The sequence below is a fragment of the Equus przewalskii genome, chromosome 10 (genome assembly GCF_037783145.1).
Source record: "Equus przewalskii isolate Varuska chromosome 10, EquPr2, whole genome shotgun sequence".
Classification (NCBI taxonomy): Eukaryota; Metazoa; Chordata; class Mammalia; order Perissodactyla; family Equidae; genus Equus; species Equus przewalskii.
Genome location: NC_091840.1, coordinates 17882678 through 17905939, shown reverse-complemented (window position 1 = coordinate 17905939; position 23262 = coordinate 17882678). Strand labels below are relative to the sequence as shown.

Sequence of the window (23262 nt, the reverse complement as noted above, 5' to 3'; positions counted from 1 at the left end):
ATTGCCTCTGGATGATAAGACGATGAGTGGTTTTTCTTTTCTCCTTCTTTTCTTCTCTTTCTTTCTGGTAGGGCGTGCCTTTGTTTTCATTATACTTTAAAAAATGACTACGTATAATTTTTTATAGTCAGAAAAAATTACTTTAAAGAAGTCATGTGGAACAACCTCTCACATGTACTTGTATTTACCCTCATATATACAATGTGGATAGGAAAGTATTTAGTTAAAGGATTAAGGCGTCAGACAGTCCTAGGCTTGAATCTCTGCTCGGCTACTTAATTTTCCTCTTTGTAAAATGGGAACGATAATAGTTTCTAACTCACGGGGCGTTATGGTCATGCAGGTGAAGTCCTTGACATATTTCCTGGCGTATATTACGCGTTCAACAGACGTTAGTTTTTTTTTATTATTCACTATTATGTACGGTTATGTACCACTTACAAGCGTTTGTAACCTTTTTAGTTAACCAAGTTGGCGTTTAAGCGGCGGAGTTATTGAGAGCATTTCTCAGGAAGTGAGGACTGTGGTTCTGAGACGTCTGAACGAAGGTGCAGGTGGCTAGTATTTTCCCCAACTGTTGAAAATCTGTTTGGAAGCAGGGCGGCAGCCTAGCTTCAGACTGAATAGGAAACCTTCCGTATGCCTAATTTCGGTGCCGGTGTCTGGGTATTTCCTACACTGAACACCGCCCAAACTAGTTTCTACTTTTAGCTCAACCGCGGCAAATTTCTTTAAATATCTCTCTGAACTTGGCCCTGCCCACAGGTCCCCACCCGGTTGGCCCGAATGCTCCCGGGGTTAGTTGAATCTAGGGGATTTTTCCCAGTTGATTGGCGGAGTAAATCGGAAATCCTTCTGCTCTTTTGATTGGTCGCGCGCCGTATTGGGGCTGGGCACGTGGGCGTGTCTCGCCGGGACGCGGTGAGCTGTCATTGGAAGATGCACCCGGCATTTCCAGAGCTTCGTGCCGTCGCCTAGGTCGCCAGGGGCGGGCCTCCTCCCTCCCTGGCTGTTATTGTCCTGTGCATTGGCCAGGCCTGTCGTCACTCACGAGACTTCGAGCTCATTGGCACAAAAGCTCCAAGAGGCGGTGGGTGATTGGTTGGTTGCTGTTCCCGCCCCCGCGTCTGTCGCCATTTTGCGGAGAGACGCCGAAATCCTAAAGGCAGAGGTGTTGGGACCCGTGCTCTGTTTGGGGACAGGTGAGTGGCGGGATGGGGAGGAGAGGTGGCGGCACCCCAGGCCTGGCTGGGTTTCCGCACTGCTGGCGGGCGGGAAGCGAGAGAGCAGCGGGTGGCCTGCGGAAAGCGGCTGGGCTCCCTGTCCCTTCTCCGCCCTCTGCGGGGCGGGGGCTGCGGGGAACCGAGAGAGGCTTGGCGCGTCCGCCGCGGGGCCCTCCGCTGTCCCGAGGGTCCGCAGGGCGAGGGGAAGCGGCCGGGCAGAAGGGGCGCTCGGAGGCCTTCCCCGAGGGCTCTGCGTGCGTGCTTGCCCGCCGCGCACGCCCTCCTGACCACCCGCTCTCGTTGGTGCCCCGGAGGTCTCACCGCCGCGTCTCCCCGACGGCCGGCTGGTGCTGGCGGCGGGGAGGGTGGGCGTCCGAAGAGGCGTCGGGCTCGGCGGCGGCGTTTTCCAGGGGTCTCCAGCGGCGCAGCGGTGTCTGGGCGCCTCTGGCCAAGGAGTAGGAAGAAGAGGGAAAGAGAAGCGGGAGGAGAACCTGGGAGGCGTACAGTGTGTGTTGGGAGGGGCGATCACACGAGTGTTTGCCTCGAAGGACATCTCAGTGTGAAGTACCTTCCCTCCCCCAGCACGTTCCTTACGATTTTTCTCATCTGTGAGATTTGTGTCTTTTGGGAAACAAAGACAAGGAATCTCTAGTTTTGTCGCCCAGCAGGATTTTGAGTGCTGCCCTGCACTGGACTTGTATATACTTTCTGTACGGACCTTCTGTGAATGATGAAAGCATTCATCATTCTTTGGTTGTAGCAGTTCACCTGTATCTCCTTTATGTGCGGGATAAATGCTCTGCCCCTTTTCTCTGGCCGTAGAATGGAATGCTGTGTGCTTGGACATCGTCCATGATGTTAAACTACTGTGGGAAACCGTTAAATTCCAGAGGTGAGGCCTCTGGAATTTGGTGACACCCTCTCTAAGGTCTCTAGGGTGTGGATGAATGGGAGATGGGCTGTCCTTGTTGCATCTTCCCCCTGCTCTGCCCAGGAGTAAAGTTTTCCTTTGGTTAGCAGTTTAAAAGGAAAATCGTAGTCTTTGGAACAAGGATTTTTTTTTGTTGCTGTTTGAAGAATCTTTATAGACTTCCAGGAGCTTGGTTAGAGGTGTAGACACAGTACTGCTTTTAAGTCTTTAATTAGAATGTGAAGCTCACACTTCAAACAGGCTGATCTGTTAAAAGAAAAGACTGTAAGTTTCTGCAAAGCTAGTCTGTCTCTACTGTTGCCTTCCTTTATAGAATCTATCATGCGCTCTACTGAAAAATAAAATATTGAACATTTATGCTGTTAGAAGTCAGTATAGTGATTGCCTTTTGGGGGGTAATGCTGGGAGGGGGCACGAGGAGTTCTGAGCGGCTGGTAATCATCTTTTTTTGATTTGGTTCATGACATTTCATTGAACTGTACAGTTGCCATGTATGTTTATATCTGTATGTAAATTACATTTCAATAAAAAGTTAAAAAAATGGATTGAGTGTAAGGTGATGGTCAACACTGGATTGCTGTGGTATTTCCTCACCTCTTTGCCTGGTCACTTTCTCTGTTAGCGCTGCAGTTTCTCAACACCGTATTTCCTCACCTCTGAAGTTTTTTAGGTTACCAATCTGGCTCTTGGTACTGTCTGCTAGCCAAAGGCAGCTACTAAATTTCTAAGAGATAATTGATACTTCATTTGCCTTAAGGACTTTTCTTTACATTGTGTAAAATAAACTGGATTTCTGCTTTGTAAGTTCTCCTTTCAAGAGTTTAAATGTACTTGTTGTGGCATTGCTTCTATACTTAAGGTGATTAAAGGCTGCCACCATAGTGGTAGCACTGAGACTGTGTTTCCACATATCCCACTTGGATGCTGCAGTGGAAAAGAGAATTTTCTGGCAAGGCATCAGAAGGCCTAGTTGAGTTTCTCTTTGAAAACAAGACGCACTGCTCCTTATTGACCAAACTAAAAATTGTTTAAATTTTATTAGGGAGCCATGTCTAATGGAGACATATTTTATGTATGTTGTTTCTATATTTCTGCAAAGAACAGTTACTTGACTTGCCTTTCTTTTCATTCAGGTAACAGTTACAATGGGGAACGTTTTTGAAAAACTGTTTAAAAGTCTATTTGGGAAAAAAGAGATGCGGATTCTTATGGTGGGTTTGGATGCAGCTGGAAAAACCACCATCTTGTATAAACTGAAGCTGGGAGAGATTGTGACTACCATCCCTACAATAGGTATGTTAACGACCTGTGACAAGACCAGTTTACAGTTTAGTCTCTTATACTTTTACATGTTTCTTATTGACTATTTCTTTTTGAAAATCTTATCCATCCCAAGAAGATAAACTTTCTGAGGCCCAAACCAGGTCATATATACGTTCCTGGTTGCTCCCTGGCATCTCTAGTATATTGCCAGGTTTACAGGGGCGTCATTCCAACGCATTTGGGTTAAGGAAATTTAATGCTATCTGCTTGGCGAAAAAGAAAACGGTAATGATTAAAAATAGTGTGGGCAGTTATGCCCTCCGTTCCTCTCCATGAGCGCATGTCCCAGCCTGAGCCAGGGCTGGGAGCTGGGGACCTGCTGCTGCCTCCTCAGCCGGTCTTCATTCCAGCTGGCCTCCTAAGTGGAAGCGTCTCTCCACACCGAGTGTGCTCCTAGTGGTGAAAGATGCAGTGTGGATTTTTTCTTCACTCTGGCTCAAGCCAACTATTCGAGCCCGTGTCCAGCTGCGGAGTCTGCTTTGTTCCACTGCTGAAGGACAGTCTGGCAGCCTAGTTATTCCTGTGAACCAGCTCTGTGTTTTTGGGCTCGTGAAGGGTTTTGCAAAGGCAGTTTTGGTTTTTTTTGTTGTTGTTGTTAAGATTTTATTTTTTCCTTTTTCTCCCCAAAGCCCCCCAGTACATAGTTGTATATTCTTTGTTGTGGGTCCTTCTAGTTGTGGCATGTGGGACGCTGCCTCAGCGTGGTTTGATGAGCAGTGCCATGTCTGCACCCAAGATTCGAACCAACGAAACACTGGGCCGCCTGCAGCGGAGCGCGCGAACTTAACCACTTGGCCATGGGGCCAGCCCCCAAAGGCAGTTTTGACAGAACTTAAATCTTTGCCTTGTGAACCCCTCTAGATGCAAAGTCCTGAGTGCGAATAGGCTCCACCGGATGGCGTGGGAACAGCAGTGGTGTTCTGAATGTTGGGTGAGGCACAGGAACCAAATGATCAACTTGCAACGTGGGCAGTAGCTTCAGAGATTGCAACATTTGAAGGAGGAGGAAACCAGATGGAGAAAATGTTCATACCCACAATTTAAAAAAATGTTATTAGTCCAAAATGAAAATAGCATAATTGCTTGGTTTTCTCCAATTATAAAAATAATTCCTGCTTCCATAATGTCATACATACAGAAAAACATAAACAAGTGTGAAAAACACTCTACTGTTAAGATTTTGATGAATATGTTTGTAAAATCATATGCGTGCTGTTTTCCAACTTACTGTGCGTTAGACAATATGTTTGGATCTCTGTGTCATTTCCCCTCTCTGGAATGCTTTCCTGTCTTCTTCCTTAGCCCCCTCCCCCCTTTATGTAGCTAATGCCAGCTCATTCTTTTGGTCTCAGTTTAAACATTATTTCTCAGGGACACCTTTCCTGACCCGTTGGCCTGGTTTTCCCCTGTTATAAGTTGCCATAGCAACTTGAACTTCTTGGTAACTGTCAACACATTTATCATTGCTTGCTCACTGTTTCTCTTCCTCCCCACAGCTTAAATAAGAGGAGGAATCATGTCTGTCTTGTTCACCACTGTCCCAAAGTGCCTAGCAAAACGCCTGGCCCATAGTAGATGTTCAGGAAATATTTGGTGAATGAATTTGCGTAAGGATCTTGTGGTGGATTGTTAAGCTAATGACCCGCAGTGAATCATGCCCCTCAGTAGCCACACCCTGTGCAGTCCCCTGCCACAGCAGTGCTGAGCTTGGCCACGTGACTTGCTTTGGCCAAGGGGACATCGGCAAATGTAATTCAGAGATTCGATAAGCGCTTGTGCCTTGGGGCTTGCCCTTTTGCAACACTGATACCACCATATGAGGAAGCTCAGTGCTTGAGAGAAGAACACCACCTGGAGAGAGAGAGGCCCGGCCCAGCCACTGGAGTCAGCAGCTGAATGCAGCTGCAAGAGGAAGCCCAGGCGCCTAGAGAATTGTGTGTGTGGGGAATCGCTGTTCGAACCTACTAAGTTTTGGGGCTTAAATAATAACTGATACAGATCAACACCAAACTTTAGTAACTGATGGTATTCCATTATGTGGCTGTATTTTTAACAAATCTCCAGTGATGGATGGTTAAGTTATTTCGGTGGTTCTTTGTGAACGATGCTGAAGTGAGCATTTTTAATGTTTTTACAAACGTGTACTTTATCTCCTTGCAGTGATCCCTGGAGGAGAGATTGGTATGTTAAAACTAATGTACGTTGCCAAACTGCTCTCCAAAAAGGTTGTGTCACCAACTATAAAAAGTGTTCATTTCTCTGGGGGATTTGCCAATCTGAAAAGGAAAAAACACTGACTTCTATTGGGATTTCTTTTTCTTTCTTTCTTTCTTTCTTTTTTTGGTGAGGAAGATTTGCCCTGAGCTAACATCCATTGCCAGTTCTCCTCTTTTTTTGCTTGAAGAAGATTAGCCCTGAGCTAACATCTGTGCCAATCCTTCTCTGTTTTAGTGTGTGTGTGTGTGTGTATATGGGATGCCTCCACAGCATGGCTGATGAGTGGGATAGGTCCACACCCAGGATCCAAACCCTTGAACCCGAGAAGCAGAGTGCATGGAACTTTAACCACTCAGCCATGGGGCTGGCTGGGATTTCTTTTATTATTAGTGAATATATTCAAATGTTCCATTGGCCATTTGTATTTGTTCTTCTGTGACTTTTTTTTTTTTTTTTGGTGTGCAAGATTCACCCTGAGCTAACATCTGTTGCCAATCTTCTTCGTTTTGCTTGAGGAAGATCTGCCCTGAGCTAACATCTGTGCCAGTGTTCCTCTTTGTATGTGGGTCGCAGCCACAGCATAGCTGCTGACAAGAGGTGTAGGTCTTTGCCCAGTAACCAAACCCAGGTCACCATTATCTGTCTCAAAGGACATTGTGGGTCAGGAACAACTCTTGTCACGTGTTGTTTCCTGGCTGATTGTCTTTCAACCTTGTTTTTCTGTGTTTTGCTACATAGAAATTAAAAATTATTAGTAGCCAAATTTATTAGTTTTTTTCTTTTTTTAGTTTTGGTATCATTTTGAGAATGGTCTTCCCTACTGCACGATCATAAAAGTATTCACCAATATTTTCTTCTGCTAATTTTATGGGTTATTTTTATTTCATTTTTAAAACATTTAAATATTTTATCCATTTGAAGTTTCTTTTTCTCTGAGTCAGGCAGGGATTTAGCTATATTTTTCAGATGAGTAGGGGCCAGTGCTGTCCAATAGAACTTTCTGCAGTGACGGGAATATTCTGTCTGTGCTGTCCAGTGTGGTAGCCATTAGCCACAGGTGGCTGTTAGCACTTAAAATGTGGCTAGTGTGATTGAAGAGCTGAGCTGCTAATTTTATTTAACTTTAGTTAAATCCAAATAGCCATGTATGTATTGGACATGTGCAGGGGTAGACATTTGTCCAGTGCCATTTATTTACTTTATGCCAGCGCCCTACTTTGTCATATGCTAAATTCTTATGGGTATGTGTGTCTCTTTCTGGACAACTCCCTGTTGTATTCATTTGTATTCAATTACTTCAGACATTACTAGGGTTTGATAATATCTTTAAAAATAATCTGTTATTCATTTTCAGAGATTTCCTGGTTATGCCTACTTGCTTATTTTTCCAGGTTAAATTTAAGGTCATTTTGCTAAGTTTCCTGTCTCTCCCTCACCTTCCCCCATCACTTTAGGATTGGAATGGCATTGAATTTATGAAAGTATACATTTATACATTTAGCAAGAATTTAGATTGCTGCCCTGTTGTGAGTGTCCTCCACTAAAACAAGGCATGACTCAAAGCGAGCTTGGAAAGTGAGCAGGCCCAGATTGTGGTGGGCCTTGACAGTCATGTTTGGGATTTGGGGGTGGGAAGCAAGGAGAGAGTCTTCTTTTTTTCCCCCCTTATTTTTAATGTTTCAATCAAACATAAATGTGTAGAGAAGTGATATGACCACATTGTGTGTTTTTGCTAACTTTGATTAGAAAACGGTGAATGGATGGAGAGTGAAAGAGTGGCTTATAGGCAGATAAGTTAGGCTGTTTGAGTAATTGGGGCTAGAAATGATGGTTTCTTAGGTTAGGGTGACTTAAATATTTAGGAGGTTGAACTGATCAGATTTGGTAATGAGGTTTTTGGGGGTGAGAGAGTCGAAGTGTCAGGGATGCCTCCCACATTTCCAGCTTGTGGAAGGAAGTCAATGTAGGGGTGAGTAGGAGAGGAGCAGGCTGAAGGGTTGAAGGAGCAGGTTGAAAACTTTAAGTTCAGTTTTTCACATCCTGCCTTAATGGAGCCTTTGAGACATCTAACCAAAGATGTTGGCTAGAAGGTCGCGTTATGAACCTGAAGCTCAGAAGAGAGATCTGGGTTGGGGTAATGTGAATGTTACCAAACCAGGTTCTCTTTGCCCGCCACACGATTATGCCAATCGCCAAGATGACAAGTTTGCAAAGGGAAAGGATTTAATCACAAGGTGGCCAGGCAAGAAGGTGGGAGAATCAATCTCAGATCCGCCTCCTTGAAAATGGGGACTGGGATATTTATAGGATAAGGGGGCGGGGCGGTCTGAAGTGTGGGAACAGATGATTGGAGGTAAGGAGAAGTGAGGTAACTGATGATCTGTGCACATGCAGTTAAGCTTCATGCCTCTTCAAGGATGCGTGTTCACAAAATGGCAGTGTTACCAAGGAGTTTTTAGCTCCTTGATGTCAAAAAGGTCACTTGTCAAGCACTTGCACAGGCCCGGTTGATGAGTTGGTGGTCTCAACCAGCCTAAACTGGACAAGGAGTCAACTCTCAGTTCCTGAAAAACTCAAGTATTCCACTCGTTACCATGGTGACCCAAGCGTCAGAGATGTTATCTATAGGGCGGGTTTTAGTAATGCATTATCTAACTACTTTTGTAAACAAATGAGTATAGTTAAAGCAAGTTGGCCCCCGGTTTCATAAATTTGAGAGTTGTTGGCACAAAGAAGGTAATGAAGCCCTAGGAGTGAGGGAGTGTGGAAAGAGGAGAATGGATGGGGCAGGACAGTGTCGTGGGAACTCCATGATTTAAGGATGGATTAAATGTGGCTGAGCTCACTGAGGAGACTGGGCAGCTGCAGCCATAGAAATAGAAGGGAAATGGGAAGCCCAGGAAGAGTTTCTAGGAGGGAGTCAGCAGTAGTGTCAAAATCAAATTAAATTACAAAAGATAAAGATAAAATGAAATTACATAAGAACTGAGGAGCATGGGTTGGATTCATTGACATGGTGATCACTGCGGACCTTGGCGGACCAGCTACAACTGGTGAAGCGGAACTACAGTGCTGTTTGTTGGGCGAGAGGTGGCGAAGGAGGCACAGTGAATGGAGCTGAAGTCTTAGAGAAGTTTGACTTTAAAAGGGGAAATAGAGGATGGTAGCAGGTGAAGAAGTGGAGTCAAGGAAGAGTTTTTTGTGAAAGATGTAAAAGACAAGCATGCTGAGAAGAGCAGTTTGGAGATTTCAGTTAGGGGAGAGAATAGCAATAGTAAAAGATTCCAGACAGTGTGGGTGGATTGCATCCGGCACACAGGTGGATGGAATCAGCCTTAGACAGTTGTCCTCTTCTGTTCCAAGAGGAAGGGAGAAAAGTGTGGGTGAAGATGTAGAGTGGTTTCCACATTTTGTGGTGGGAAGTGGGGAGTCGGTCCCATTAATGGCTTCTGTTTGCTCTGACGTGTGCTGTAAGATTTGAGAGAGAGGGGAGGTGTGAGGTTGCAGACTGGAGAGAGTAGAGAAGGTTTGAGACATCTGTCATGACCAATGGAAGAGCAAGCTGACTGCCATATTTTGTTTTGTAAGCTGTAGATCTTTGTGAATTAAAAGGACTGTCCAAGGACCCACAACTAATAATATACAACTCTGTACCGGGGGCCTTTGGGGAGAAAAGGGAAAAAATAAAATCTTTAAAAAAAAAAAAATAAAAGTACTGTCCAAATGTTAGCTGACATTATTTTGAATTCTTCAACCAGCGAAAGTCTTAAAAGTTTTCTCCATCTTCTCAATTTAGGTTTCAATGTGGAGACAGTAGAGTATAAAAACATCAGCTTCACAGTCTGGGATGTCGGTGGCCAGGACAAAATCAGACCTTTGTGGCGACATTATTTCCAGAACACCCAAGGTAAAGGTTATCCTGTCTATATAGCCTTGAAACTGTTTATATTAAATGCATCTAAAGATGGATGCTCGAAGCAAAACCTTGTAGTGCTCTGCTTTATGTGGATGTCAGTCATTCCTTCTCTTCTGATGACTCACTCTTACTGGGGAGCTTTCTTTTTGAGAGATGGTCCCTGCCTTTCTAGAGAAAGTACTTGGACTTGAATGTCCTACATAGGAAATTTCTTTTAATCCAAAATAGTTACAAAATAGTTATCCTGATGAGTTTTGTCTTTTGGTTAATTGAGAGTTGCATGTGCCTTAGATGAAGTACAGTTTTTGAAGAATTTGAATTCAGTAAACTTTTTTAAACCTGTTTAGAATATCTAAAAATCATGCCTTTGGGGCCGGCCCCGTTGCCGAGTGGTTAAGTTCGCCTGCTCCGCTTCAGTGGCCCAGGGTTTCACTGGTTCAGATCCTGGGCGCGGACATGACACCGCTCATCAGGCCATGCTGAGGAGGTGTCCCACATGCTGCAGCTAGAAGGACCCAAGACTAGGATATACAACTATGTGCTGGGGGGATTTGGGGAGAAAAAGCAGGGGGAAAAAAAAGATTGGCAACAGTTGTTAGCTCAGGTGCCAATCTTTAAAAAATAAAAAATAAAAAGAAATGAACAGGGATGGCTGGAACCCCAAATTCCAGCTTCTTATGTGGCCACAGTCCCTCCCTGCTGCCCTACTATTCTACAAGTACATGAATAGGCCTGAATGTCCCACATCGTTACCTTAGTTCCTTATCATTGGTTTCTTAAAAGTTGGGGTTTTAGTGTTTCCCACTTCCCTATCAATCTCAGTTCTTTTCATTGATTCTATTTTGGATAAGTGATACCTTACAGAATATTGCCTATCAAAATATCTGTAAACTGTTCACATAGTTTTTACACCCTGATTCTCATGTAAAATCATAACCATATGGCATCTGTGTACTCATTTTAGAATTTATTTGGAGTCTTTTTTTTTTTTTAAAGATTGGCACCTGAGCTAACATCTGTGGCCAATCTTCTTTTTTTCTTTCCTCCTTCTTCTCCCCAAAGCCCCCCAGTACATCGTTGTATATTCTAGTTGTAGGTCCTTCTGGTTGTGGCATGTAGGATGCCGCCTCAGCATGGTTTGATGAGCGGTGCCATGTCTGCACCCAGGATCCAAACTGGCAAAACCCTGGGCCGCTGAAGCGGAGCATGCGAACTTAACCACTCAGCCACGGGGCCGGCCCCTGGAGTCTTTTAATTTTGAAGATTCTACTACTGATGGTGTTTTCATTGCATGTGTTTCATAGTAAACACATATTTATCAGTCCTTTCAGACCAAATACCCAAGTCGACTGTCCCTTTATAAATATATATATACTTTTTTTTTTTTTTTTTAAGATTTTATTTTTCCTTTTTCTCCCCAAAGCCCCCTGGTACATAGTTGCATATTTTTAGTTGTGGGTCCTTCTAGTTGTGGCATGTGGGATGCCGCCTCAGCATGACCTGATGAGCATGATCCCAACCAGCAAAATCCCAGGCTGCTGAAGAGGAGCGCATGAACTTAACCCCTCAGCCACGGGGCGGCCCCTGTCCTTTTATATTTTATATCATTGTTTTAGCTATTACCTCTGGCACTTAACTCTATTTGGAGTTATTTTCTTAGCCTATAGATTTTAGAGTGTCTTTCCTCAAAATAGTATGTTTATCTTTTTTTTTCACTTTTGTTAGTGGAAAATTTTAAACATTTACGAAAAGAGAGAGGATACATAAGCAAGCCCCGTGTGCCCATTGCCCAGCTTCAACAGTTAACTAACAATTTGCCCAGAGTATGTTATAGCAATTCCAGGCATGATGCCTGTTATTCATATATCCTTCAGTATTGATTTCAAACTGATAAAGTCTTTTTTTTTTTTTAACATAATCTACATGCCATTATCACACCTCCAAAATTAATACTAATTCTTTAGTATCTAGTACCCAGGCCTTATTCAAGTTGTATCAGGTATGTCCTCTCCATGTTTGGTGTGTGCATCAGGAATCAGAGTTCCCACAATGCATTTCATTGATAAGCTGCTTTGGTCTCTTATTCTATAGCAGGCAACCCCTCCCTTTTCTTCTGTGCCATCTTTTAGATGTTTGTCCCACATTCTGGATTTGGCTGATTATTGTGGTGTCATTTAACTTGTTTATCTATGGATATCCTGCAAAATGGTAGTTTATCCTAGAGGCTTGATTAAATTCTGGTTCATTTTCTGGGCAAGAATGCTTCATAAGTGATGCTAAGTACTTCCTGTTGTATCACATTTAACACAGAAGTTTGGTGGTCACACTTTCATGATGCTAAGTGGGTTCAGATGATATCAGCCTAATTCCCCCGAAATAAAGTTCCCCGTTAACCTTTCACCTAATGGTTTTGGCATCTGTGAAGACAATTGCCTAGACCCATTATTTCCTCAGGAGTTACAAAATGGTGATTTTTCTAGATCTTGTCATTCCATCTGCATTTATTAGCTGAAATGCTTCTAAACAAAGGATTCCTTCCTCACATCTTTGGTTTCTCTGAAATATAGTTTATACAAGAAAGGCAGGAAAAATGCTTAATTCTTTCCCTTTATGGGTTTTCAGAGAAACAACTTGATACCCCAGCAACTACATGATGACTCAGATTTTGATATCTTTGTGTTTCAATCCATTGCAGACAATATACTTTTTGATACTCTGAGTGTCCGTTTATCTTGGATTGGCACTTGCCGTATTAGCCAAACTATTGCATTTCCTCATCATTAATAAAACTAGAAAACGTGGGTTTGAAACACACTCTGCTATGAAACCTTGGGAAAGTTAAGTCATCTTTTCTGTCTAAATTTCCTCATCTGTGCAATGGAGATAATACCTACTGTGCTGGATCATTTGGCTTAAGTGAGATTAATTTTGTAAAATGCTTAGTTCTGTGGTTGGAAGGTAGTGGGCACTCAGAAGCCTGTATTAGGTCCTCCAGAGAAACAGAACCAGCAGGATGGGTGGATGGGTGGATGGATGTCTATGTCTGTGTATGTGTATATTTTATATATATGAGATTTATTATATAGGAATTGGCTCACATGGTTATGGAGGCTGAGTGGTCCCAGGATCTTCAGTTGGCAAGCTGGAGACCCAGGAGAGCCAGTGCTGTAAGTTCCAGTTCAAAGGCCGGAAAAGACTGATGTCCCAGCTCCAAGGCAGTCAGGCGGAGAGAGTGAATTCTCTCTTACTGCTCTTTTTTGTTCTGTTTAGGCCTTCAGTGGATTGGACAAGGCCCACCCACATTGGGGAGGGCAGTCTGCTCTACCCAGTCTAAACACCCTCACAGACACACCCAGAATAATATGACCAAATATCTGGGTACCCCAGGACCCAGTCAAGTCGACACATAAGATTAACCGTCACGGAGCCCAAATTGTTAGAGGTTTTATGTCCTCATTCCCTGGTAGCATTTCTTTTGCCTTCCCTATTCACAGTTGTTAAATTCAGTCACCAAGTTGAAATGCAGTTGTGTTTTTAATCCTCTATTCATAACAAGTCTAATTTTATCAAATTTCAGTAGCTATTGCTTTGATGGTGGGGAGCTGGCTATTTTCTAGGACTTTGGGATGAGTAATTTAAGTTCTTCATGAAACTAACAAATGGGGACAGTGGTGGGTCCAAACATCTCAGCCATGTGTAGTCTTGGATGCTGCCCCTAGTTTTTCTGCCAACTTCCCAAAGGTCAGGCTGTCTTTTTTAATTTGAATTTTCTTCTTCATCAGTATGTTGAGTGTGGCAGACTTGATAGCTTTCAGCTCTCTTTTAAGATGCTTAACTTTGTGTAGGTTTCACTTGTATAGATCAGAATTTGAATGTTTATCTGATTTCTTAGTTGATTATATCATATAGAATGCATAAAACGGTCCATTAGTTCTCATGTGGAAAGATTTTTCTCCTTAATTATAGGTTCAGTTATTTCACTTTGTTAAATGGCAATATATTTTTGTGTGGTTCAAAATTCAAAAAGAAATAAAAGTATATAGTGAAAAGTCACCATCCCATCCCTGTCCCCTAACTACCCAGCTCCCCTCCCATAGACAATCACTTTTGTTTCTGGTGTATCTGTCCAAAGATAGTTTATGCATATTCAAGCAGCTGCTGATATATATTCCTCCCCCCTTTTAGAAACAAATTGTAGTATACTATTCATATATAAATTTACTTTTTCTATGTTCTCTCAGCTCAAAAGTGTAGTCGGTCTGATGCCAGCTTCTTTTGTTCCTCAGATAGGGATCTAAATTAAAACAGAGTATAAAGTGGGACCTAGTATTTATAAACCTTTATCTTATTAGGAACGGCAGAGGGATAACGTGTCAGCTTCCATCCTGTCAGTTTTGCGGTGCAGGCCAGGGATCTCCTCGAATCCTGGGTGCCCTGGTTTGCTTGGTCCTACTCAGAGTCCAGAACTACTGGTAGCATATCAGATCTCTGGGGAGAGTGTTGGATAGTCAGCACTTTTTAATCTTATGTCATATAACAGACACGACTGAGTCGCAGGCAAGCCCCAAACATTCAGAAGCTGTGGGAGCTCCTGTCTGCCAGACTGGGCTGCCCCAGAGCAGCTGTCAGGCAGCTGTTGGGCGGGCCTGGAAAGCACGGAGAGAAAGGACAGAGGGCTGGCGCTGATTTTCCCTCCTAGACATAGTTGTGAAATTTCATCGTCAGAGGAACAAAGAGGTCGTCTTATCCCACTACCCTTTTCCTCCCAGCAGGGTCCCTTCTGCAGTATCCCCACAAGTTGTGGCTTAAGCTGGACACACATCGCCGGTGACTGATGCTCCTGCTGACGCAGCACCTTTAGTTCTGTTGAGTCTTTATCACAGTGCCTTCCTGCAGTTTGTACCCACTGATCTTCTATCTGCTTGTAGAGCTCCGTGGAGCAAGTTGAACCTCTCTTTATGTCGTAGCTCTTTAGATATTTGAAGACAGTTATCCGTCCTCCCAGTAAGTCTTTCTCTAGGTGAAACAGCCCCAGTTATATCAATTATTTTTCTTTTTTCTTTTTTTTAAGGATTCTACTTTTCCTTTTTCTCCCCAAAGCCCCCTGGTACGTAGTTGTATATTTTTACTTGTGGGTCCTTCTAGTTGTGGCATGTGGGATGCTGCCTCAGCATGGCTTGATGAGCGGTGCCATATCCGCGCCCAGGAACCAAACCCGTGAAACTGTGGGCTGCCAAAGTGGAGCGCGTGAACTTAACCACTCGGCCACGGCCCCGGCCCCTCAATTGTTTTTCATATGACATGGTATCTAATTCCTTTAGCATCCTATTCATTCTTTGAGTCGCTCCAGTTTGCTGTATCTTACAGTGTGGGGTCTAGCACCAACCATGTAGCATTCCCAGGATGTTCTGACGGACGTATAATAGAGGAGGCCTTTTATCACCCATATCCTAAAAATTGAGCTGCTGTCACTACTGTTGATACAGTCTAGGATCAAATTAGTTCTTTTGGCAGCCACTTCACATTTTTGTCTCATAAAGAGTTTATTGTCAGCTAACAGATTATTAACATCATTATTGCCCCATGGATACTGCTAAGAGTCTTCCCCATTCTGTTTGGATAGTGTGTTGGATTCCTCCTGGGAACATCCTCTGGAGATCCCACCCTTCCTCCAGCCAATGTGGCAGTGACCAGATCTTTGTAGGTTTCAACACCTTTGCTCAGATACAATGTGATGGTACCTTTCTTTGACCTGTCTCTTGCTTCTTGGGGTTTCTCTGGTGCTGTCTAGTTTGGGATGCTGCAGAGACTTCTGACAGCAACTACCTGGAGTTGGGCTGAACCGCAAAGGTTAGGGGCACAAGACTCCCTCACTTCAGACACCAGCTGCAAATTTGGGGGGGGGGATCCCCAGACCACTCTAACTTCTGATAAGTTTGCTACAAATTTGGCAGTACCTGCTACCCTCTTAGGTTCATTAATTCATTAGAAGGACTCACAGGACTCAGGAAAGTGCTATACTTATGATTACAGTCTTTTTTTTTTTTTAATTGACACCTGAGCTAACATCTCTTGCCAGTCTTCTTTTTATTTACTTATTTTTCCTCTTCTTTTCCCCAAAGCCCCCCGGTACATAGTTGTGTACTTTTAGTTGTGGGTCCTTCTGGTTGTGCTCTGTGCAATGCTGCCTCAGCATGGCTTGATGAGTGGTGCCCTGTCTGCACTTAGGATCCAAACCAGTGAAACCCCGGGCTGCTGAAGCAGTGTGCGCGAACTTAACCGCTTGCCACAGGGCTGGCCTCACAGTTACAGTCTTATTATAGCAAAAGGATAGAAGTGAACCAGCCAAAGGGAGAGATGCATAGGGTGAGATCTAGGAGGCCCCAGATACAAAGCTTCCATTGTCTTCTTCCCATGGAGTCCGGATGCATTACCCTTCCGGTACATCAATATTTGATATATGCAGACTGTTGCCAACAAGGGGAGTGTATCTGAACTTTGATGTCCCTAGTTTTTATTGGGATTTCATTATGTAGGCATGATACCAAAACAAAGTGATTAAAAATGAGCCTTTTGGGGCTGACCCAGTGGTGCAGAGGTTAAGTTCACGCACTCCACTTTGGCGGCTTGGGGTTTGCCACTTCGGATCCTGGGCGTAGACCTACCCACTGTTTATCAAGCCGTGCTGTGGCAGGCATCCCACATAGAAAGTAGAGGAAGATTGGCATGGATGTTAGCTCAGGACCAGTCTTCCTCAAAAAATAAATAAATAAAAAAGAGCCTTTTTCTTTCTATATTCTTGTTATTGTTCACCTGGTGAAGGGCTGTGATGCTTCTGAAAAAGATAGGCTAGTTGGGTGTACAACAGGCCTCCTAACTCCAGAGATCACGTATCCTTCCATATTGATTACTTTCAGTGAAACGACGCATGTAAGCAGGGAGAAGCTGTAAGCACATAGAAACAGCAGCCGTTCCAGGTTTGGGTTACTAACATGCTTGTGATTTCTTGCCAGGTCTGATTTTTGTGGTTGACAGTAATGACAGAGAGCGGGTCAATGAGGCCCGAGAAGAGCTAACCAGAATGTTAGCAGAAGATGAGCTCAGAGATGCAGTTTTATTGGTGTTTGTAAATAAACAGGTATGTTCCTGGCTTTCTGAATACTGGAACTGCAATTTACTGTCAGATGCTCACTTGAAAATAGAGATATTTAAATTAGATGTTTGCCTTCCTCTCTCCAGCCCCTACCATACCCTTTCCTCTACCTTTTTAGCCTTTGTCTAATATTGATCCATTCACTGACTCGACAAGTATTAATTGAGCATCTACTAAGATCCAGGCATTGTTTTAGCTATTGTTGATACAGCAGTGAACAAGGCAACAAAAGTCCCTGCGTTTGTGGAGTTTACATTCCAGTGGGAGGAGAGTCAGTCAATAAATAATATATGTCTGGTGGAAGTGTTGTGGAGGAAGGTAAAGCAAAGGAAGGGGGCAGGATGGATGTGGGGAAGGGCCGGAATGCCTCTCTGATAAGATGACCTCTGAGTGGAGACCTGAAGGCCAGCGGGAAGGGAGCTACGTTGGGTCTGGAACAGCAAAGCAGCCAGTGCAGCTGGAATAGAGTGGGGGGTGGCAAGGGGATAGATAATGTATCATATGGAGCCTCTCATCCAGGAGGAAAAAAGGCTTCTAGGTCAATGTAACGTAAAGCAGTAACAGAAGAGTGGGAGGAGCGCCGAGGGTAGAAGGTCAGCCTCGGGAATTGAAGCTGGAGTAAGTGTGGGAAGGAAGGTAGAGTCACGTGGAGTGTACTTGTCCGAGATAACCAGGCTACATTTTGATGTGTTTCCTTTTACCTTCACATGAATACATTTGTTTTGTCATTGAGATCATATTGGTTTGACGGTGTTGCATCCAGTTTTGGCACTTCAGATTTATCAAAAGTATTTTCTCTTATCATCCAGCTCTCTGTAAACATGATTTTAAATGGTGGATGGGTCACCACTCACTCAACCGTTACCCTGCTGTTGGGTTCCATGACAGTTCAGAATTTCACTAGTAATCATAACAGACTTTCAAAAAAAAATAACAGATTTGTTCTAATTATAAAAGCAGAACATGCTCATGGTATAAATATGCAAATAGTTCAAACTATCACGTGAAATATTCTACTCTCACTCCTCAGGGTGAAACACTGTTAAATATTTTGCATCTCTTTCTAGAGAGAGTGCTTTCTCTGCCTCTGTCAGCAGTTATGTGATTGTTTCATATTTACATTCTGGAGATCATAGTCTGCCTTCTGTTTTGCAATCTGCTTTTTCACTTAGCGTCTTAGGTGTCCTTCTATATCATTGTATTTGGAGCTACCTTGTTCTTTCATCCTGACTTATTCAAATTCCGTTTGCACTTGCTGTGTGCCCAGCACAGTTCTTGGCGTGCGGGATGTATCAGAGGACAGGATAGACAGAGATTCCTGCCCTTGTACAGCTTGCATTTTAGTTAGAGGAGATGGAAAATAAATAACATACTAAATAAATAAATGTTGTAATATAATAGCATGTGGTGGGTGCTGTATTTAAGAAGATTAAGCAGGACAATGAGGAAAGGTCAGGGCCTCGGGTCGTGAGGGCCGTGCAGACCACCATGAGGACTCTGGCTCTCATGGTGAGAGAGACGGAGCTGCTGCAGGGTTTTGATGGAAGATCTGACTTTCACCGACTGCAGGGAGCAGGAGCAGAAGCAGAGACCAATTAGGAAGTTATTTCAGTAACCCAAGTGAGAAATGATGGTGGTGGGATCAGGGTATAGCTGTGAAGGTCGTGAGAGGTGGTCAGCTTCTGAATATATTTAGAGATTAGAGCCAGTAGGATTTCCTAATGTGGAGTTGAGAGAGAGAGAAAATTAAGGATGGTTTCAGGGTTTAGCCCGAGCAGCTGTAAGGCTGGAGTTGCCATCAGCTGAGAGAAGACTGTGGGTCAGGGCAGGTTTGGGGGAAGAGCATAATAGTTCATTATGTGGATGCAACATTATAAACTGACTCTTGAATGTTCTCTTTCAAGGATCTTCCCAATGCTATGAATGCGGCAGAGATAACAGACAAGCTGGGCTTGCATTCCCTCCGCCAGAGAAACTGGTACATTCAGGCTACTTGTGCCACCAGTGGAGATGGGCTTTACGAAGGCCTGGACTGGCTCTCCAACCAGCTCAAAAACCAGAAGTGATCGGAAGCGACCCGTTCCCTGTGCAGCGTGGCGAAATGAGCTGGCCTCTTGTGTGCATGTGTGCGTGTGGGGAGTCAAGCGTGGCTGTGTGGCTGCGAGTGGGAGCAGCTTTCTCACACCGTGCCTTAGACGCGCTGTCAGAAAACCAGTCTTACATTTTCAGAAAAACCAGTGTTACATTTTAAGTGCTACCTTCCATTTCAATAGCTTTGATGATCGGTTTTGCAGTTGATGGAGGAGTCCGGAGGGCTCACTAGTGCTCCGTAGCTGGAGTGGTCTTCATGGTGGCAAGGAGGAGGACAGTTGGCACGTGGACTGCGTTCATTTGTGCCGTCCTGGATGTGGTGTCTCTACACAGCTGGGGTCCTGTTAGACTTTGGTGTCCTTTTGTGAAAAAGGAAGGAGCTGTCGTTCTTTCCCGTCACTGCCAGAGCTAGCAGCTCACTTTTCAGTGCTTTGAGGCAAATGATCCTCAAGAGAAAAAGGCACTTGCTTGCCACAGGTTTGAAGTTCAGATTTGAACTTTTCCTTTAAATTGTGTCTAGCCTGGACTTCCTGGTTTAATGTGCTTTATTTAAAGGAAGCATGTATCTTTTTTGTTAGAGTATCAAGAGTCCATAACACTAGAGAATTATCCAGTCTTTCCCTTAGAGTTCCTGCCCTGATTTGCCACATGGAGACCATTTGGGGTGGTGAACCAGCGTGAGAATGAGGCTCTTTGCTGGGGCCATGCGGTCAAGCGAAGGGCTGGGCTGAGGACGTGAGGTGGCGTTGTGTTTGTGTCCTCCATCACCGTCTCAGGTGAGGCCCCTGAGACTGCTGCTCCCACTCCTCTGCTCTGTGCTGGGTGTTCTGCCCGCGAAGCAGGAGGGTCACTCCTGGATGGGATCCTCGCTGTGTCCAGTCTCTTGGTCCAGCTTTGGTTTGGGTCAGTGTCTGTTCCCAGAGCCACGCGCCGGTGAGTTCTGAGAGTTTGTGAGAGAATCAAGAAGTTCATTTTGGAGACAAAATTCCCAGCAACCCCTGGTGTTGCCCTGAGTTGGTGCTAAATTCTGCTATGAAAGATGTCTAGCCGGCTCTCTGTGGCGCTGACTCCCTTCTGGATGGCAATAATGTCTTCTGTGGAAATGTACTTTTTTTGTCCTCAAAATATTAATAAAAGTGGCCTGGAAATGAGCTCAGTTCACTCAGTCGTCTAGAGCTCTTTTGTGCAGACGGCTGTTGGCCAAATTTGTACCTAAGCGCTTCCATTACTTTACCTTTTGAAATTCCATTTTCAAAAAATCTTTAATCAAATTACACAGGAGGGGAACGTAAGGTGAATTGTGCCAAAATTAAACTTTGTTTATTGATAACAATGAAGTTGCTGTTACTAGGAAGAAATTTCATACCATGATAACTGTGGGGTATAATGTTTTTCTTAAAATACTGACCTTAAAGAATGTTCATTGCAATACTGGCAGTTAAGTCCAGATTTGATTTTTAACCATGGGGTAATTCCTGAGAAATGTGTAGACTGTGTGCCTCCAGTTGGCAGGGGCTGTGTCTTCCACCTTTGTGTTTGTGCTCAGTACAGTGTACCTAAGCCTGGTGCTAGGCCTCGTGAAACACGTGTTGGTTGGCTGGACAATAAAGAGCTTGCTCTGGAAGGTGGAGAGGACAGCCGTGTGCTTCCGAATGTCTTGAACTACTTTAAAACCCCACCCCCCCCATCCCAGCACACCGCCCACTGAAGGCTCCCAGGGCGCCTGTACAAAGACAGCCACAGAGGTGCTGTCCTCCTTGTACTTTTCACGACACTTTGAGCTACACTCTTTCTTTCTCTCTGGTTTTGGAGCTGGGGAGTTGGGGTAAGTGAGGGCACTTCCGTGTAGTGTCGTTGGGCAAAGACGTGGGTCCCTGGAGGCCATGTTCACATCCCACCAGTGTCCCTTACTAGCTGCTGGCCTCAGGCCTGTTACTTTTAGCCTCTAGTCTCGGTTTGCTTGACTGTTAAATGGGGATAATACCACCAACCTTGTAGGGCTGTGAGGATTAAGTGTGTCAGACCTTTGAACACCTCGCTCTGGTGGGTCCCTGGAGATAGGTGATGTCCAAATGTGAGCAGCGGTGCTGGCCACAAACTGTCGGCACTGTTTATAGAAGTGAAGTGGGATGGGGTGGGGCTAGGTTTCATTCTCCTGCTCTGGTCACCTTCTCATCCCACTGGATGCTCTCTCCCTTTCTAACCATGATAGATGCTAATAAGCCCAGCCGGGATGCTCTGTTAAAAAAGCACACTGCTGTGTATCACCCTCACCCTTTTTTTCTTTATTTTTAAATTCTGTGACTTTTGGTATATTCACAGAGTTGTTCAGCCACCACTGGACTAAACTATTAGACTATTTTCTTCACCCCCAGAGAAACCCTGGATCCCATTAGCATCCATTCCCCGTTTCTCCCTTCCCCATGCCCCCCGGCAAGCACTAATCTACTTTCTGTTTCTGTGGATTTGCCTCTTCTGGGCAGGTGTGGCCTGGGGAGCTGGGGGTGCTTTAGGGAGCGCTTAGGTGCTGTTGGTCTGACCGCAGCACCAGGCCTGAGGCGTCAGCCTGATTACGGATGAGGCGGAGTGGAGCCCCCAGGGAGAAGACTGCCCCCCAGAGTTAGGCAGCTGTGGAATTTCTTACCTTGAGAGGAAAGGTGGTACTAATAATTAATGCAGGGACCCAGAGCCTAAAGTGTGGTGTGTGGTCACCCTGTCAAAGTGGCAGGAGTCTGAACTCGGAATCAAAGGCCAAGGCTGAAATCAGAGCCCCGCCCATTCGCCAGCTGGATTCAGTGGGACTCCTTTTCCTTACCTGGAGGGAGTTCCCCTGCTCACCTGCATTCAGCTCTGTGTAAATACCAAGAACATGTGGGTGATGTGGGGGCTCCATGAGTCAACTCCATATATTGTGGATCATGTCGTTTGATCTGTTTGAAATAACGCCTTGAGGCTGAGAACGTTTCCCTGAGTTGCTCTGGACAGGAGGGCTTATACTGCTGTCGAGGGAGGGTTCGAGTGAAGTGAAGTCTGGCACCCAGAAGCGACCTGAGTCCTTGGTCCACAGGTGTCTGCAGACAGTACCCAGAAAGCCTGACGATATGCTCTGGAGACGCGTTTTTCTTTGGAAGTGTTCAGTATTTTTTTCACCCTTTTGGTAGCAGCTTCATTGAGCTGTAATTCGCATACCATACAGTTCACCCATTTAAAAGTGTACAGTTCACTGTGTTTAGTATCTTCACAGTTTTGTGCAACCATCACCACAGTCAATTTTGGAACGTTTTTATCACTCTGAAAAGAAACCCTGTACCCCTTAGCAGTCACTCTGCTATCCCCAGCGCTGGGCCACCACTCACCGCTGATCCTCTTTCTGACTGTAGAGTTGGTGGGGACACCTTAAACTTTGCTTTTTCACCACTCTGGTCTCCGAGGAGCACCACCCAAGTTTTCTCCTGTTTTGATTTTCATTCCTTCACTGGAATGCATGGCTCGGGAAGCCTCTAGGAGGGTGCTGTGGCCACACGCAAACATTGGATGGACCACTGAACGGTGACTCTATAGTGTCCTTTGGCCAGTAAATAGCTTGCTGCTGCTCATCACCACTAGGTGGTGCTGCTCCTCCATCCCACTGACCTACCTGCAGCCCCGGCAGGGCTGGGCCATGGGGGTTCCCAAGTATAAGAGAATCCATCTTCTTGCCTGTACTCTGAGTGACCCAAAAACAGAGACCACAGCCAGGGATATGCCTGGAAGAGAAAGGCAAAATAGGCACCTAGAGCAGAGGACTTATGGGTGCCAATAGTAACAGAGGTATCAGTGTCAGCAGTGGTAATCGGACTCGTAAAGCAGTAACTGTAAAGCAGTAAATGGCCACTATTGGGCATACTGGATACCGCTTGAGCTCTCTAATCTTCACGCTCAGCAAGGCAGGTGTATTACTTCTGCTTTGCAAAGGGGGAAACCAAGGTTCAGGAAGATAAAATAACTTGCTGGAGGCCACATGGCCATGATCCAGATGCAGCTCTGGGGCACCAGGGCCCCTATGCTTCCAGCACACACTGCTGCCTTGGGCTCTGGGCCAAAGACCTGACACCGGCCTCGAGAGTTGGGCAGACAGGGAGGGAAGGAAGCCAAAGTGCCCAGTGGAGACCTCTGGGGAGGGCCCAGTGCGCGGGGACAGAGCAGCATGCGCAGAGCCGTGTCAGCTGACATGCAAGGGGGAATAGGGGCGCGGGGGAGGCCGGGGCAGGGAGGTGCGCTATTAGGCCAGGGGAGGTCACGGCCAAGGGAGACCCGGGCTACCCTGGACGCTGATAATGTCCTTTGGGAAGCAAAGACGGTAATCACGGTTTTCTAAAACTGGATTGTGGTGATGGTTGCACAACTGTATAAATTGACTAAGAACCAT

The 23262-nt window shown here is 45.0% G+C and overlaps 1 protein-coding gene across 1 annotated transcript; it reads left to right on the top strand.

Annotated features, from left to right (window-relative positions):
- Positions 1–895: 895 nt before the first annotated feature.
- On the top strand, positions 896–20489 carry LOC103552911 (ADP-ribosylation factor 2). Its single transcript, XM_008523209.2, has 5 exons — positions 896–1202; positions 3288–3447; positions 9491–9601; positions 16624–16748; positions 18668–20489. Exons 2-5 carry the CDS (start codon positions 3300–3302, stop codon positions 18827–18829), a joined length of 546 nt encoding a protein of 181 aa, XP_008521431.1. The 5' UTR covers positions 896–1202; positions 3288–3299; the 3' UTR covers positions 18830–20489.
- Positions 20490–23262: the final 2773 nt, after the last annotated feature.

Excerpts from the sequence above, each read along its gene's own strand:
- LOC103552911 (XM_008523209.2), top strand. The coding sequence starts at position 3,300 with ATGGGGAACGTTTTTGAAAAACTGTTTAAAAGTCTATTTGGGAAAAAA. Across the intron at positions 3,448-9,490 it reads GACTACCATCCCTACAATAG|GTTTCAATGTGGAGACAGTA; the intron begins GTATGTTAACGA and ends TTCTCAATTTAG. Across the intron at positions 9,602-16,623 it reads TTATTTCCAGAACACCCAAG|GTCTGATTTTTGTGGTTGAC; the intron begins GTAAAGGTTATC and ends ATTTCTTGCCAG.